Source organism: Mirounga angustirostris, unplaced genomic scaffold, assembly GCF_029215605.1.
Source record: "Mirounga angustirostris isolate CCGP_5_RB_7025 unplaced genomic scaffold, mMirAng1.0.hap1 SCAF_11, whole genome shotgun sequence".
Taxonomy (NCBI): domain Eukaryota; kingdom Metazoa; phylum Chordata; class Mammalia; order Carnivora; family Phocidae; genus Mirounga; species Mirounga angustirostris.
The window spans coordinates 86474770-86492943 of NW_026991719.1; the positions used below are offsets into that span (position 1 = coordinate 86474770).

The 18174-nt window shown below is 41.3% G+C and overlaps 1 protein-coding gene across 2 annotated transcripts in view; it reads left to right on the forward strand.

The window, feature by feature from the left end:
- Window positions 1–18174, forward strand: part of RNF128 (ring finger protein 128) — a 103155-nt gene that overhangs the window by 39982 nt on the left and 44999 nt on the right. The window contains exon 1 of one of the 2 annotated variants that reach the window (XM_045881024.3): window positions 272–986. The exons of the other annotated variant lie outside the window; for it this stretch is intronic. Within the exon in view, the coding sequence (XP_045736980.1) occupies window positions 494–986 (493 nt within the window). The 5' untranslated portion in view covers window positions 272–493. Of the gene's footprint in view, window positions 1–271; window positions 987–18174 lie in introns of those variants that run through there. 2 annotated transcript variants of the gene reach the window in all.

The window sequence follows — 18174 nt, forward strand, 5'->3', positions numbered from 1 at the left end:
TCGGAGGGAAAAACCCATTCTCGCAATGCAAAACGGACTCGGATCCTACCGGAGAGCTTTTATATAAGGTCGCAGATTCTGTAGTTCCCGGCCTGACCATCTTTTTAGAACACGCCGCGACACACCTGGCCGCACAGCTGAGCGCCTACCCTAACGCCTGCCCATCCCGTTACCCTTTTAAGAGGCGGATCCCGCAGTGTCCTTTCCTCCCTCCCTGCCACCTCTACCCCCAGTCGCCTGGGCGGAGCTTCTTGCTAAAGCCCCAGAGCCCGACGCGGCCGCGGCAGGAGCGGAGAGCAGAGGACGGGAGCTGCGAGGCGCTGCATCTGCCGCAACCGCTCGGCCCGACGCTACGTGCCTCGCGGCTCCCACCTCGCTGCCCGCGCGCGCCGGCCCCTCCCCACCTGGCGCGCACCTGGGCCCGGCCGGGGTCCTGCCGAGAGCCGGGAGGGCGCGGGCCAGGGGCCCGCGGGAACCGCAGAGCGCGCGCGCCATGGGGCCGCCGCCCGGGGCCGGGGTCTTGTGCCGCGGCGGCTGCGGCTTTTCCCGATTGCTGGCGTGGTGCTTCCTGCTGGCGCTGAGCCCCCGTGCCCCCGGCTCCCGGGGAGCCGAGGCAGTGTGGACCGCGTACCTCAACGTGTCCTGGCGGGTTCCGCACACCGGAGTGAACCGCACAGTGTGGGAGCTGAGCGAGGAGGGCGTGTACGGCCAGGATTCGCCGCTCGAGCCTGTGGCTGGGGTCCTGGTGCCGCCCGACGGGCCGGGGGCGCTCAACGCCTGTAACCCGCACACGAATTTCACGGTGCCCACGGTCCCGGGGGACTGGGGAAGCACCGTGCAGGTCTCTTGGTTGGCCCTCATCCAGCGCGGCGGGGGCTGCACCTTCGCCGACAAGATCCATCTGGCTTACGAGAGAGGGGCGTCTGGAGCCGTCATCTTCAACTTCCCGGGGACCCGCAATGAGGTCATCCCCATGTCTCACCCGGGTGAGTGCAGCTACTACATTGCGCCCCATCAACCCCCTGCCGAGGCCAGTTTTTGTTCTTTTTTTGTGGCTTTTTTTTTCCTTCTTATTTTCCTCCGTGCTGTCTTCCCCCTATCCCCTTGCTCCGAAGGAAAGCGAGTGTCCTTTCTGTCCCCACCGAGTGGGGCAGGGTCCTCTCCTTCCCGAGATTTCACCCTGCGCGGGGGGGGGGGGGGGGGGTTGGGCGAGAAAATCCTCCAGATTTTGCCTGGCTGGGGGGAAAAGGGTAAGACAAACCGAGTGCGGAGGCTGGCAACTCGAGAAGGACTGTTTGGGCTCTTTGCGTCGCCTTTTCCTGGTGTTCCACAAGGGTGTCTTGCCCTGGCTGCTTTGGTGGTGGGCACTGGCTTTGAAATAATGACTGGAGAGAAGGCGGCCTGGAAATCCCTTCCTCACTCTTTCCATGATTAACAGACTCAGGCCCAAGGCAGGGTTTTTCCCTCTTCTCTCCCTGTTTTTCTCTCCATGTTTCCTAGTATCAGGTTCGAGATTGTGTTACTGTGCCCTGTTAACCTCATTGCAGTTTGGGCAGAAACTTTGCCTAGTTCTTGGGCTCTTCTCTGCCTCCGGGGGTCTCGGGTCCCAAGTGATTGTCGGTATCAGTGCTTTTGTTGGCCTTTGAAAAATCCGATTTAGGTTATTGAGTGGCGAAACAGGTGATTAATGTTACTGAAAAAAGAGCTTTGTGCATGAGGGTAGCAAAGGCCTAGACTTTGGGGAAAAAGTAATCTGGGTGCGTCTTCAGTTTGTGGAGATGTTGTGGGTTACTGTTTTTCCCTGTTCGGTGATACTTCCAGAAACCTTATTTGTGATTAGGTAGTCTTAGCATATGTATGATCCTAAGCCCCAAAGGACAGAGGGAAAAAAAAATTGGGTAGAAGGGAAGGGACACATAATAGTAGTATATCATAGTTGTTGAGAGCTGGGGCCCAAGTCAGACCTTGGTTAAATTCCGGCTCCATTGCTAACTAGTCCTGTGACCTTCGGCAGCTTATTTGAAGTTTTGGAGTCTGTGTTCCCTCATCCATCAAAAGGGAAGGAACTAAGAAAGAACTACTCCCACAGGTTTGCCTTGAGGATGAGATGAAATAATGCCTGTAAAGAGTTTAACACATCATCCTTCTCAGTAAAGCCTAGCTGATAGGATTAGCCTTTTAGGGAGTCACTGGGGAGATGAATCTGCTTATTTAAGTGCTAGAGGTTTTGCGTTTTTCTTAAAAGCAGTGGGTTTGGCCCTGCCTAGAGAGAACATTCACATTGAGTGGCTGGGTGGTATAATAGAAAGAGCACTGAACTGGAACTCAGGAGATCGGAGTTCTTTTAGTCCCTTCTGTGCCTCTAGCAGCTTTGTGACCTTGTACAAATTACTCACTAGCCAAATAATAATAGAGAGGTAGAAGGTGGAGGCCAAATTGGCAGAGTGTGCAGAGGCAAAAGCGAACTAGATGAACTCTTAAGATCCCTTCCAGCTCTAAACTGCTGTGATTCTTAGATTTGAATGTCTGTTAAAGGAGCAGCTGTATCTCTCTTGGTTGATAATTCATTGGTTAGAATGAAATTACTTTTTAAAGCCTAATAAAAATGACAGTGAAGGATTTGGTAAAATTTAAAGTCCTTACATTTCCATTGGCTACGTAAATGCAAAGGTTTGACTTTGTCTCCTCCAAATGAGATTCATTTGCATGGATGATTGGGAAATGAAGAATACCCTTTAATTAAAGTTCCCGTTTAGAGTGCTTTCATCCTAAGTCTGTTAAGAATATAGGCTTATATTTGTCTGATAGTTTTGAGGGACAATAAAATTAACTTTTGTTGAGCTCCCACTGAGTGCCAGGCACTCTACATACATCTTTCTTGTATGTTATTCAGAGACCATATGGTGTACTAGGAAAAGCACAGGCACTGTAGTCAAGAACGGGTATCAAATTCTGGTTTTACTACACAATAGCGTTGTGTCGTTGGTCAGGTTCTTTAACTTTACTGAGACTCCGCTTCTGCCTCCGTAAGATGGAGATACTTACATTGCCATGATTCTTAAGGATAATAAATCTAAACCACCTAGCAGATAATAATTACACTCAATTAAAGTTAGTTATTACGATAGGTTAATGCTAACAAGATGCAGAAAACATACAGATAAATGTTCATGCAGCTGTCAATTTGAATCTAATCATGGCTGTTTTGTTTTAGGATACTGTATAGAAATAAAGCCCTAAATATTGACCACTTAGCTAAATTACACTCAGAAAGGTATTTGAGGACTTTAAAATTTCTTCCGGACATGATAACTATAGCAAACTTTACCATTAGGGTAACTAGCCATCAAAAAACTAGCTGGTTACTTTAAGTATAGAATCACATTTCCTCCGTAAACTCCTAGAGAAACTGCTTTTCAACACAGGGGGAGAAAATCACTTTGCATTTCATGCACGTGTGTTGTTGAACATTTGTTCCCAAAGTTCTGTGTGTTTTGCTTTGTTCATTCCTGAGTAAGCCTAGGGTTCATTGTAATCTCTGATCAGAAACAATTTATCCGGGATCTTCGTGGCAAAGAGGTGGGATTGAGGTTTAAGTGTTGATTAACTCAATGTGTATTGGCTTGAATTATACAAGGCCACCAAATGTTGAAAAGCCGTTGCTGTCCTAGGTGTTTATGAAACCTCTCTTGACCCACTCTCAGCAGAGCCTGTGCTTGAATTGTTTGTTCTTTAAGTTTATGCTGAACATCCATACTCTCGCCTATCACAGGCCTGGGAACATGAAGGAAGACCCGTTTCTTTGAAGTAACAGAACTAACTGGTTTAGAGCAGTTGCTTTAAAACTTTTGTTTATTGGAGAGAAACTCCACTTTAAAGAGCATTCAGTTGGGAAAATGAGGCTTTTTTTTTTTTAAGATTTATTTATTCGAGAGAGAAAGAGAGAGAGAGAGGGAGCACCAGCTGGGGGGGGGGGAAGGGCAGAGGGAGAGGGAAAGCAGGCTTCCCGCTGAGCGGGGAGCCAGATGTGGGGCTGGATCCTAGGACCCTGGGATTACAACGTGAGCCAAAGGCAGACGCTTCACTCACTGAGCCACCCAGACACCCCGAGGCTGTTTTTATATATACCAAAATGTCACAGGAGGTGGTTTTAACCTTGCATCAACCAATGCGGTTTGTTCCCATACCTCATTTTGGTTGCAAAGTGTCCAGAAAATCCTGATTCACACGGATAAATAATTGCAAATGATAGATGTTTATTAACAGTTTGTCTTGCAGTCTCTGGGTATTTTTCAGTCAAATTGATCCAGAATCCTGGAAGAAAATTAGGAGAAATTTTTGGTTTCCAAGGTTAATCACTATTCATATAGCTTATCTTAAGTATGAGAATGAAATAAGCAACCAAAACTGAGAGTACGCATGAAAGCCATGTAAAATGTAGGATTGTCACGGTGAGACACGCTACACGTGCTATTGTGCAACTAACTGTTCTGCTTTTCCAAGGCAGATGGGCCTGAACCTTGCATGCTGTCTAATTGAGCACAGCCCACGGGTTGAAGTGGTATGGGTACTTGCTTGTACAATTTTCCTTGAGTCAATATGCACAGACATGAATTAATTGAAAGAGAGCTACAACCTTTCTAATCCATGACACATTTACAGGAACTTGAAACATATTCAAAGGCATGACAGGAGAAGCATTATTCCTGAGGGCTGTTAAAACAAACAAACAAAAGTGAATAAACCAAGCAGTTTAAGTCAATGATTTGGTGGTCTCCGATGGGATGTATAAAACGGTTGCTTTGTATACATTGTTGAAACATCTTAAGAGGTTGGGCTCTGCCACTTAAACTACAGAACTTCTCGACTTCCGATGGGGTTACGTCCCTGATAAACCCATCGTAAGTTGAAAATATTAAGTCGAAAATGTGTTTAATAACGCCTTAACCTACCGAATATAGTTTAGCCTGACCTACCTTAAACGTGCTCAGAACACCTACATTAGCCTACAGCTGGGCATGATCATCTAACACAAAGCCTATTTGATACTGAAGTGTTGACTGTCTCGTGTGATTTATTGAATGCTGTAATGAAAGGGAAAAACGGAATGGTTGTATGGTACAGAAGGGATATAAATGTACAGATTGTTTACCACCATGACCTCTTGTCTGACTGGGCGTCCCCGGTGGCTGCCACTGCCCAGCATCCTGAGAGCGGATCTCCTGCAAATTGCTACCTCCCGAAAAGATCAGTGTTCCAAATGTGAAGTACAGTTTCTACTGAATGCATTTTGCTTTGATGCAGTCATTAAGTTGAATCATCGGAAGTCAGGGACTTTCTGTATCTTTAAAATCTTAGGCCAGTCATTTTACTTCTTTAACTCTCTGTTTTCTCCTGTGTAGGATGGGCATAATGATAATCTTGCCACATAAGATCGCTGGGAGGGACACCTGGGTGGCTCAGTCGGTTAAGCGGCTGCCTTCGGCTCAGGTCATGATCCCGGGGTCCTGGGATCGAGTCCTGCATCGGGCTCCCTGCTCAATGGGGAGCCTGCTTCTCCCTCTCCCTCTGCCTGCCGCTCCCCCTGCTTGTTCACGCACGTTTTCTCTCTCTCTCTCTCTCACAAATAAATAAAATCTTTAAAAAAAAAAAAAGATCTCTGGGATTAAATGAGATAATGCAAATACAGTGTTTAACACAGTGCCTGGCATATTGGAAGCTACTAAAAAAGTGTTTTTATGACAATTAAGATAGTTAAATGTATTTCAGAAAACAAAAATGGAATCTGATGTTGGTAGTACATAATTTGAAGATGAATAGCCTGGAGTACTTCAAAGTCCACATTACCTAAAATGCTACCTTCAACACTTTAGGAATCGGGTGAGCCGACTGAATTCTTTACAAGAAAATGATCTTTGGGCCCACCTGTGTTTGTCATTCTTTTTTCATATAACTACTTCTCCCTCAAGCTACCAGTCTTCTTCACAAAGGACTTTGAGATAATGTTTTATCACCACCCAGTCCCTTGTCAGCCACATGACATTTAATTGTTAGTCTGCTTTTTTTTCTAGGATGTTGACTTTGAAAAGAACCTTTTTAAATAGAGAGGTTCCAAAGAGGATGAGAAGAGACTGGGTGGTGATGATTTACCAATGTAAAGTACTGGTTCAAAATCAATTTCTAGATACATCCTTTTTGATATCTCTGCAGTACTGTATTTAACACTGTTGACCACTCCTTTGAAATTCTTCCAAGCAGTCTTTTGTTTCTCTTGCTTCTCTTTTGTTTTATTTCTGTTATTTTATTAATTCATTCATCCAACACCTCTTCTTCCTTACATTCACGCTCAGGCCACCAGCAGCCCCACCTCCGATGAATAACTGCAACGTCCAGATGATTCTATCACTTTAGATCTTCTCACATAATGTCCCCTTCTCCCTTTCAACTGTTATTACCCTGCTTTTCGTTCCTGTGTCTTCTCATAGGAACAAATGCTTAGGCTTCTAATTGGTCTCCACCTCTAGTCGTTTCTTCCCGTCGTTCTTCCACATATACCACTGGCACACAGCTCTGATCACGTCTATGCCATTACTTACGAGTTTTAGACTGTATTTCCCAGCATGGCCCATGAGCCTCTTAATCTGGTCCCAACACCCTTTCAAAGCTTTATATACCTCCTCTCTCATGTTGACCCCTAAATGCCCTCTGTCCTTTCCCATTATCATTCCTTTGTTTGTACTGCTTTTCCTCCATACCCTTTTCTTCCCAGCTCTGCTAGCCAAAGATTTACCCATCCTTCAAAACTCAATACAGATGCCTCCTCATCTTTGAAACCTTTCTCAATTCCTTCTTTTCCTCTTCCCACCACACCCCACACCAAAACCAAAATAATCCTTTTGTTTTGCTCTCATGGCACTCCATGTCTTGTACTTTTTGCATTTTGCTGGTAGTTATATGTTTACTTCTCTTGCCTTCCTACTGGACTGTAACACTTGATTAATTTTCATCTTCCTCATGGGAACCTTTGTACTGTATGTGCTCTAAAAATGCTTGTTGGGTTGCTCTAAGTACCCAAGAATGCAAAAAAAAATACCCAAGAATGCCAGAGGGTCATAAGATTCACTAGAAAAGTATCTAATGGGGAAGGGGATTAAAGTTCAATTCATTGAGGGGCGCTTACATGGCTCAGTCAGCTAGGCGTCTGCCCTTTGGCCCAGGTCATGACCTCAGGGTCCTGGGATCAGGGCTCCCTGCTTAGCGGGGAGTCTGTTTTTCTCTCTCTGCTCATGTTCTCTCTCTCCCTCAGTCTCTCTCTCTCTCAAATAAGTAAAATCTTTTTAAAAAAAAAGTTCAATTCACTGAGCTTTTATCAAGGATCTATTGTATGCATACTGTGCTTCTTGCCTGAATATACAAAATAATTAAGGTAAAGTAGGAGGAATAAAAGTGTACTAATGCTTCCAGATTGCAAGCTCCCTAATTTTTATGGTGATCACCATCATAGGCCAGTTTATAGGGTTTTAATGATGAAATGACCTAGGTAACAGATAGTGAGAATCAGTATTTACATTGAACTTTCCCTGTTCTGTTTTTTGTTTTGTTTTGTTTTGTTTTAAAAACTTAGTTTACACCAGCATTCAATTTATGTCTCCAATTAAAATGCTTCCATTGAACATGTTGGTGATATGTGGAATTCCATTACATACAAACCTTAAAAAAAAAAAAAAAGAAATACAGCTCGATCAGCAAATTGTTTTTGTAAGCACATAAAGAACTCCACGCCCCCCTCAGTCCCTGGAAGATGTGTTATCTCCTACAGAATGCCATATTTAATCTATGTTCCCAGGCTTAAATGGAGTAAACAGGGGAGTATCAAAGACATTTTCCATGTTATTTCGGATGATAAAATTAATCCTACCTCTTGCGGAAAACCTGGAAAATACAGAAAAGTATAAAACTAAAAAGCTATGCATAATTCCACAATTCCATTAATATTCTTTCTTGTCTCCTTTTTCATGTATAGATAGGGTTTTATATCCTGCTTTGATCATAATGGTTTTTTTAATGAATATTAATGTAGCATTAAAATACAATTTAAAGGGCGCCTGGGTGGCTCAGTTGGTTAAGCGACTGCCTTCTGCTTAGGTCATGATCCTGGAGTCCCAGGATCGAGTCCCGCATCGGGCTCCCTGCTCAGCAGGGAGTCTGCTTCTCCCTCTCCCGCTCCCCCCTCTTGTGCTCTTTCTCTCTCTCACTCTCTCTCTCAAATAAATAAATAAAATCTTTAAAAAAAATACAATTTAAAGAAAAACATAAAAATCTATAGATATAAGCATTTTAGCATTTTGGGGTGTTTTTGTTGTCATTTTCTTCTTTTGCTCTGCATATATATTTAAAGAATTATAAATATATACTGTATGTACGATTTTGTATCCAACTTGTTATTGTAAGCATTTCCCCATGTAATTAAAAATAGAGGATTTCCTTATAAGTTGAAGGAGGTAGTTTTTGACTGGGGGGTTAGGGATCAAGCTTCTCTTTCATTAACCAGCAGAAAGAAAGTGCAGAAATGGTGACAGGGAGGGTTATGAATTGGAAAATTTAGAACAAAAATATGCTCTATAGAGCTTTACCTAAATGTATACTTCTGGCCATAAACGTGATCTGGTCTAACCCATATGCATTGCCTGTTGTGGCCTTGATCTTTTGAGAGCTTTGATCACCATGTGTGCTTTTAGCTCCTCTTCTCCCATGATATTCCTAGAGGTGATGTCTTTGTCACAAATGAGGTTTGCACCTAGTTTCCCTGTTGCTTGGTTAAGTAGCACCTTATTGGCTAAAATGGCTTTTCGTTTTCACGATGGCCACTGAACTGTACACTGTTGTTGGAGTTTTGCCCAGAGTTTACTTGAGAGGGTATCACAAATATTATCTGGGGATGAAGAATTTTCAGTATATGCAAATTTTGTTGAAGTGTAACGTACGTACCAAAGGGGTACAGAAATCATTAGTCTGTAGCTCAGTGGATTTTCACAAAGTGAACATGCCTGTGCAGCGAGTGCCTAGATCAAGAAACAGAACCATACCAGAAGGCTGGAAGACTACCTCACACCCCAAGATGAAGAATTTTTGAAGTTTGTGTCCTGAGGGAGTGACCTCTTGTTAGCGTGTGGTAGGAACTGAGTCACCCACAGAAACCATCACCTTGCTGCTCTGGAGCTAGTTACCGGTGGCGATCCTCAGCTACGTACTGTAGGGGAGTGCTTTCCAAGCACAGAGGACGTGCACTTTTTGATGCAGTTACCAAGCCAGTTCAGAGTTGCCACATTTTGCTGTTAACTCCCACTTTGGAGCCCAATGAGCAAAGCAGAGCACAAGGGCTCTTTGTTGTTGTTCTGTTTCCTGTTCTTTTTTCTCTTTAAGCTGTATGTATGTCTTTCTATATATCAGGGCACATGCTTGCTGCTTGAATTTACCCATAGGCTTGTTACAATATTGATTTCTTTGGAAAAGAAAGTTTGGTGATTCATGCCTGACTTCATGGAGGCCATTAGGTTCAGAACCTAGTCGTGATTTACTTGGTTTTAATGCTTGAAAGCTCAAGGTAGCTACAAATCAGTGACTTTAAATTAACCCTATTTATTTTGAGCTTTTTTGAAAGAAGATGGTCTAGAACTCACTTGATGATGATGATGTGTTTGTGTGTGTGCGTGTGTGTTTCTCTCAAGATATTAGTCATTATCGTTTCAGATAAAATGTTGAAGTAGCTTAGTGAAATGCTGCCTGCAACTAAAAAGTCTTAGCTTAAATGTTAATAACCTTGACTATTTCCGGTTGGTAGAATTATGGACGATTATTATTCTTTTCATCATGTTTTTCTGTATTTTCTGAATTTCCTATGCTGAATATATTTTATACTTGTAATCAGAAAAAATCAGTTACTGTTTCTTAAAAACCCAAAAAATATTCCTATAGCATTGATAATCCTAAAGAAAGCATTAATAATGTGACTATAGCAACAATAGGAACAAATCATATCTGATAATAGAAATGATTTACAGACTATTATGAAAATTTAAAGAATTCCTTTGGCCTTTTGAATATACCTAACCCGTATGATTATTAATGTGGTCCTTTCTTGTTAACACTAATTGGTTTCTTCACATGTAAAATAACCTTGAACACCAAAGAATTTTTTTTTCTTTTTTTTTTTAAAGATTTTATTTATTTATTTGACAGAGAGAGACACAGCGAGAGAGGGAACACAAGCAGGGGGAGTGGGGGAGGGAGAAGCAGGCTCCCCACAGAGCAGGGAGCCCGATGCGGGACTCGATCCCAGGACTCTGGGATCATGACCTGAGCTGAAGGCAGTCGCTTAACCAATTGAGCCACCCAGGCGCCCGAACACCAAAGAATTTTAAAGACTGACTTTTCCTATTTTAATATGAACTATTTCTCTTTATCCTTTGTATCACTATTTATGTATTCCCCCTCCCCCCCCAGCCCCCCACCCCCGCTGACACATACACACACCTCTCACCTTTCTTGGTATTTTTGTTTCTTTCCCATAAGAAGCCTTCTTCCCCTCACTTGCCCCCTTCAATATCTGTTCTTCTCAGTACTTATAAGAATAGTGCTAAGTTTAACAGCTTTGTATGAAGAATTCGATATATTGGCAATTCTTACCTATGACACACTGGGTTCATCTGATGACGGTAGTTTTTGTCATTCAAGAAAAGAGGAAAATTTGTTAAGAGTAAGGGCAGAGGAGAATCATGGTGTTCTTATTTTACACTTTATTGGTGATATGCTGAACATACAAGCTCAATCAAGATGATATTTAAGACATCATTAAAATTGAATTACTTGTTTTTAAAATTAGCATTTCCCTTGAAGTGATAGTCTGCTAGACAAAACTCCACCAATTAGCAGTTCACATAAGAAATTCAAATTCAAGGGTACCTTCTGTACCACTTCTTTTCCTCTGAGGACAGATTTTGTATCCGACTTTTCCACCCTCCTCCCCTGTCTTTCATAGCTTGATTAATTCTACCTTAGATAATCTTGCACATACACACACACACCCTCACACACTCCTGGAGCCCCCTCTTCGTTTTTAAAAAATCTGAGCTTCCAGGGCGCCTGGGTGGCTGTTGATTAAGCATCTGATTCTTGATTTCAGCTTGGTGATGATCTCAGGGTCCTGAGATCAGCCCCCAGTCGGCTCCCTGCTCAGTGGGGAGTCGGCTTGAGATTCTTTCTCTCCCTCTGCCCCTCCCCCAGCTCACATACTCTCTCTCTTTTTCTCTCTCTCTCAAATAAATAAATAAATCTTTTAAAAAGTCTGAGCTTCCTTCTGTGTTGTTCCACTTCTTTTGAAGTGAAATTAAACATCATAACAAATCACGGCTCTCATATCTTAACAACCTTGAATGTGTCCATAACTTACTCCTGTAATCTCCACAAAAACCTCCCAAGAGCCATGTAATCCTCCTGATTAAATATGTATTTTCTTCTGTCCTAATATTTAAGATAAATTTGAAATGCTTTTGTTGGTTTTGCTTTAGGTATTCCAGTGATAACTCTTTCCTGCAAAGTTTTATTACAAATATGGGTTAAATAATCATATATGCTTTGCAGTTTTTAGTCCTCAAAGCCTTTTACATGCAATCGTTTGTGGGCTCATTTGGTAACCCAAGCACTGTTTAGCAACATTACTATGGGAAAATGTGTTGCCTCTACTTCCCAACAACTGACTTACAAATGAATTTTTGAAACACAACCCATTAGGGTTTCCTGTGTGGCTTTTGTTCATAATGATAGCCTGGTGAGATATAGTTTATTGTATTTGTCCCGATCATGCTGGTTTAGAATTTTCTCTGCTTATTTATTTTCTTTGTAATGTTCACTCTAGCTCTGCCTTACCTTTTCCATGTGTTTCACCTTAAGGATTCTACATATTTGTTTTCCTAACCTGTGGTCTAACCTATGGTGATCTCAGAAGTTGGCTTATTTGAATAGCATTTGTAATGTTCCTGAAAGTTTTAAGAACATAACTGTGATTTGTAACTTAGTTAGCCATTAATATATTTTCAAGTGGTGCATCTTTTCTATTTTAGAGACTCTCAACAATCATTTAGATGAAGGCTAGAAAACCGTGATTATATCGAGTGAGGTCTCCATTCATAGACCTATGAGCAACATATATTTAACGTTGTCCCAAAATACTTTGAGTCTAGTGGTATTTCAAAGTCTTGTTTTCTGCCACCTTCATTTCATTTTTGGCAAGAGGACAAGGATGTTTAAGAGACTGAAACTGGCTAATGCCAGCCCACCACTCACCTCCCTTGCCCTAGCCCCCGTCCTCCAACCCTTTTTGCCATTCCTATTTGACTGATGCCTTTTGGTTGAATTGATGAAGAAGAGGTTGTTGACTTACCTTGAGTAATGTAATTAAAGACTAACAGATTATTCTTTGATGATAAGGAAAGCTACATGATTGCTCTGTTTTTATTTCAATCTAGTGTACCAAGGATGAATGTGTTCTATTTGAAATTGAAAGATAGCATATTACAATGGAAGAATGGGTGTCCTTGAGTCACACTGCTTAGCTTGAATTCCAGTTCTACCAATTAATAAATATGTGATCTTGGGCAAGTTGTGAACCTGGGCTTCATTGATCTTGCTCATAAAAAGTGGAATAGAAATGCCCATGTTCTGTGATTTTGTAAATAAAGTGTTTGACATGGAGGGACATTTAGCAAATGTTAGTTCTCTCGAACCTTTTGCTAACAGTTTTATTACTAAACGTAGTATTTCTCCTTTCGTTATTGTAGCTGTTCACTACCACATTTTTAAATATGTAATTGTTTTATATGTAAAAGCAGGGGGAAAAAACCCATGACATCCAAATTGCTGTTTTTCTGGATAGTTTTTGAGAAACGCAGGGAGAAATCACATAATCAAGAAGCTGAAACAACTATGTTGTTCTTCTCCCTGTGCATTTCCATTTTAAGCAGCAATGACTCCTTAAAATCAAGATGTTACACTATAACAATAGAAATGGCTATGGACCTTTTGATGGCATGGTGACAAAGAGAGGGGACTTAGGAATCAGATGGATTTTGATTTGACTCCCAACTCTGTCATGTAATAGCTTTATATATAACCTTAGCCAGATTAACCTCTTTAAGACTCAGCTTTTTTGGGGCACCTGGGTGGCTCAGTCATTAAGTATCTGCCTTCGGCTCTGGTCGTGATCCCAGGGTCCTGGGATCAAGCCCCGCATCAGGCTTCCTGTTCTGCGGGAAGCCTGCTTCTCCCTCTCCCACTCCCCCTGCTTGTGTTCCCGCTCTTGCTGTCTCTCTCTTTCTCTCTCAACTCTCTGTCAAATAAATAAATAAAATCTTTACCAAAAAAACCCTCAGTTTTTTCATCTATAGAATGGGAGGTGATAACCGTACCTACCTTGTAGGGTTATTGTGAGGGATAAATCAAATAACATATAAAGCACGAAGTACTACACAGCCAGGTTCTTTAAAGGAATTAACAACCTCCTTACCCTCATCTGTAGCACTTTTTTTTGGAGATTGGCAATGCAGATCGCTGCATGGCTTCTCAGAGCCCCTGATGTGCTAAAGAAGCACTGTTCAACTTGTTCCATGGATCATTTTCTAAACTTACTGATCTATAGAACCCTTTTTTTTCTTAAAACACTTACCACCTGAAATAGAATTTGGAAAACACTGATATTGCCATGCATTTGATAACTCCTCCCTCCTTCTTTCCTCCTCCCTTATTTTATTAGCTTGGCCTCAGATTTCAACTGTATCAAAGTATTGTCAGTGTCAAGGAGTGACTAAACTAGTTATCTCACTCTGATAAGAACAGCATGTTTTAGACGTGATGACAAACCTTTTAGTTATATTTCTTTGTACTAATGTGGTTGGTACCTTTTAGATGTTAATGTGACTTCAAAGTATAGTTCTCTACAGGCTAGGCTTATTTTCCTTATTGACTTTCAGAAACAATTTATTGTGAAAGTATAAAAACACAAGCGAGACCAGTTTATGTTTGTTTTTATATTTAGTGTGTGGACCTTAGTACAAAAGTTAGCTTTTGTGGGCACCTGGGTGGCTCAGTCGGTTAAGCGTCTGCCTTCAGCTCAGGTCATGATCCCAGGGTCCTGGGATTGAGTCCCGCATCGGGCTCCCTGCTCTGTGGGGAGCCTGCTTCTCCCTCTCTTCCCTACTTGTGCTCTCTCTCTCTCACTATCTCTGTCTCTCTCTCTCAAATAAATAAAATCTAAAAAAAAAAAATTAAAAAAAGTTAGCTTTTGTAATATTTCATATAGGAGGAAATTTAATATTCTCAGTTAGTAGAGTGTCCTTGTTTATGAGTTTTTTAATACTAAATGATACCAGAATTTCTGCAGAGGCATACCAAATTCTCTTTTTCTCTAATCCAGAGACCTAATAGAATACTAATGGGACATCTGTGACTTTTGTACCCTTGGGTTCTTATGGTCAGGTCAAGATGAATACCAGATCTCTAAACACAATGCTCTTCCTAATTTTAATGATTAATGAAATTTCCAGTGTAATTCCCCTCTCACAAACTGTACCTAAAGAGAATGCATGCAAAAAGAAGTTCCAATTTAAACACAATTTTGAATACCCTTTATGACCAGCACTGTGCTGGGTATTGTGGTAGGAGAAGAGTGAGCAGGGAGTAGCTAAAGATAAACAATGACGTGGTCCTTTTCTTCCAGGGAGCCCCGCTTTTCAGCCCTTATTGCATTTTTTTTTTTTTTTTTTGCCAATGATATTTTAGTCTGACACTAAAACATCAATTTAGATGGGGCTTTTTAGATCTACACAAAAATGGCACTCCCTAGAGTTCGGAAATATTTAGGGTACAAAGTGCATGTTCCTTCCATACATTCTTGTACTAGTGTCACCTGGTCTGAAAGGTTGAGGGTAAAGTGGCAAGTAGTGAAGACCATGTCCCAGTTTCATTGGAAGTCTAGGCTGTGGCTTGGTTTTGTGCTAATATTTTCCCTGTGGTTACAGCAACAATTTATTCACTGGAATTCTCCTTCCCAAGGTCTCATGTTACAGGGAAACAGAACTGATTAATACAAGGACAAATGATCACCATAATTTCTTACACTCCTTTGTCTAAGTTTCCTTTGCCCGAAACCCCTAAATCTCTTGTTTATCCTTTTTTACTGCCCGACAAATATCTTTCTAATTGTTTTTAACCTGTGGTGTCTATGTTGCTAGTCAGTAGTTGCTTCACCTTGCACCATCAGATATTCTTATCAGATTCTGAACAGCTCTGGATATTGCACAATTTATTATCCCGAAGGATTGAATAAATACATTGATGCTGTGGAGTTTACCGGCTAACCTTCCTCCAGAAAACATTTAATAAACAGCAACAACAAATGTTGAATTTGCTTTCTAGAAACCTTACTACCCCAAAACAAAAACTATGACAATAGAACTTTAGCATAAAAATTTTACTACAATTACAGAATACCCTATTAATGAAATAACATACGTACTACAGTTTCTGCATAGTCTTGCAATACCATATCTTGTTTTCCTCTCCTTAGTATCAGCGCAAATTGAAGGTTGTATAGACATTAAACCTCTTCCAGCTGTTGCCAGACTTCTCTTTTATGTCCTCTGAACCTCCTCATAAGTGGCTGAATTACCAGTCTCCCAGTGAGCCGGGATGACTGGGTTCTAACTTGAGCTTGGGCTGAAATGGCCATCTGTCCTAGCTCCTGAATGTAAATGGGAAACTGAGGTATGGTCAGGGCCCAGGTTGGAGAGGGATTAGTGTGGCCATTAGTGCTTCCCTGTGGCAGTAGGCGTCACATTAAACCCAAAGTCTTTAGAGTAGAATTAGTGTTTAACTTGTTATCTGTGTATGTATAATGTGTCCTTGCTGTAGGCAGACATGCCCTCTCAGGATATGCCGTCTTTGACTGTAGGAAGAGGCACACCTTAGACTCTGTTCACCGCAATTACCTTTAAGGATAAATTTGTTTTCAGATTGAATCATGATTCACATTATCGCTACGTACAGCATACGTAACATGACATTTATCAAACATTTATATGACATCTATTATGTGCCAGGCACTCTGCTAGATGTTGTAGATACAGTGATGAAAGACAGTCCCTGACCTGAAGGAGTTCATAGTTAGCAAAACTCAAAAATCCCAGATAACTTCAAGGGAAGTCTGTGCTAGACAGTGTAAAAGCTCAATTCCTAACCCAGATGGGTGGGGATCTTAGGAGAGTGAACTTTATTCTGTAGGTGAAATAGAGCTCCTTTAAGGGCCTTTAAAGGCCTTAAAAAATAAGAACATTTTTTCCCCTTTAGAAAAATTTATTTGGTAGCTGTGGAAGAATGAATTGGAGGCTAATACTGGTGGCTCGAAGACCAGTTAGGAGGTTGTTATAGAGATTTAGTAAGAAACAAGGGAGAGGCAACGGAGATGTATGCTAACAGGAAAGGAATGGGCCTGTTTCTGATGTGGCTAATTTTTGAACTTCTCTGTATGAAGTACTTACTGATAAAAACAAAATAATTCTATTGGCGGAGTTCTTCTAGGCAGAGTGAAGGATTAGTGTTGATCTGGCCAGAGAGAACCACTATCTTGAAATTCCTTGACCATAACATCAAGCTATAATTCAAACTCCAGCCCGGTATCTCTGAAAGCATGAGCCACAGACCACATGCAGCAAAAGAACCCAGAGAACTTGTTAAACTACAGATTTCTGAGTCTGGCCTCAGACAGACTGAATCAGGGAATGGGGCCCAGGGAGTTCAGTGTTTTAACAAGTTTCTCAAGTAATCATCATGCTTATTACAGTTTGAGGACCGTTAATCTAGCCCAACAATTTTAAAAATATAATCTGGGACCACTGGTCCCTCAAACTCTTTCAGGGGTCCACGAATTGAAAACTGTTTTCATAGTAATACACAGACATAATTTGCCATAGTCGCTGGGTTGATGTTTACAGAGCTGGTGTAAAAGCACAATGGTGGGAAAATACCGCTGGCACCTTTAGCAGAAATTAAGACAGAGGCGCCAAGATGTATCGTATACTATATCCCTATGCATTTATAATAAAAAAAATTCCAGTTTCACTTAGGAATGCCCTTGATGAATCAGTATGCATAATTAATTTTGTTAAATCTCTGCCCTGTCATGCACAGCTGTTTTGGAATATTCTGTGCAATGAAATGGGAGGTAGGCATAAAGCACTTCTGCGCCATTCCAAAGTATGAGGGTTGTCAGAAGGAAAAGCACTTGTATGACTGAGTTGTGAGCTGAAGTAGCCTTTCTTTTTTTTAAAGATTTTATTTATTTATTTATCTGAGAGAGAGAGAGAGAGCACAAGCCGGGGGAGGGGCAGAGAGAGAGGGAGAAGCAGACTCCCTGCTGAGCAGGGAACCCGACTCGGGGCTCATTCCCAGGACCCCGGAATCATGACCTGAGCTGACGGCAGACGCCTAACCAACTGAGCCACCCAGGCATCCCGGAATAGACTCTTTTAATTAAAAACATTTCCCCCAAAAAAGTAATAAGAGTGGCATTGTCATTTTTGAAACCTCTTTAATGTCAAACTTAATAGAGGACAGCTGGATCTTCATATCTGCGTTAGATCTATTGTGATCTGTTCTTCTGGTTTAGGTAAATGAAGGAAATCTGTACTCATGCAGATTGGCAATTAGAAAATTGTATTTATAGCACTTAATAGCATTTTGAAATAATTGTATACATCTTTGGTACTGCACCCAAACTCAACAAGTGGCAGTTTCTTAAAGGTTAGGTGCAAGGTAGAATTTGAAACTGTATTAGTGAACTCTTTGTACTAAATAAAAATGCACGGATCTGTCTTACATATCAAATGGATCCTTTATCCATGCATGGTTTTGTAATTCATGCATTGGTCATTTGGAAAGTACTGGTTCCCTGAGTTATGCAGATCTTACGGTGATTCAAGATTATACAATATCAAAAAAATCATGGTTATTTAACATCATCACTGATCTCATCAGAAAAATCTAAGTATTAGGAAGTTGTCAAGTTCATGTGGTGGATAAAAGTTTTCTAAAATTCTAATTTTTGCTTGAACACTTACATTTTAC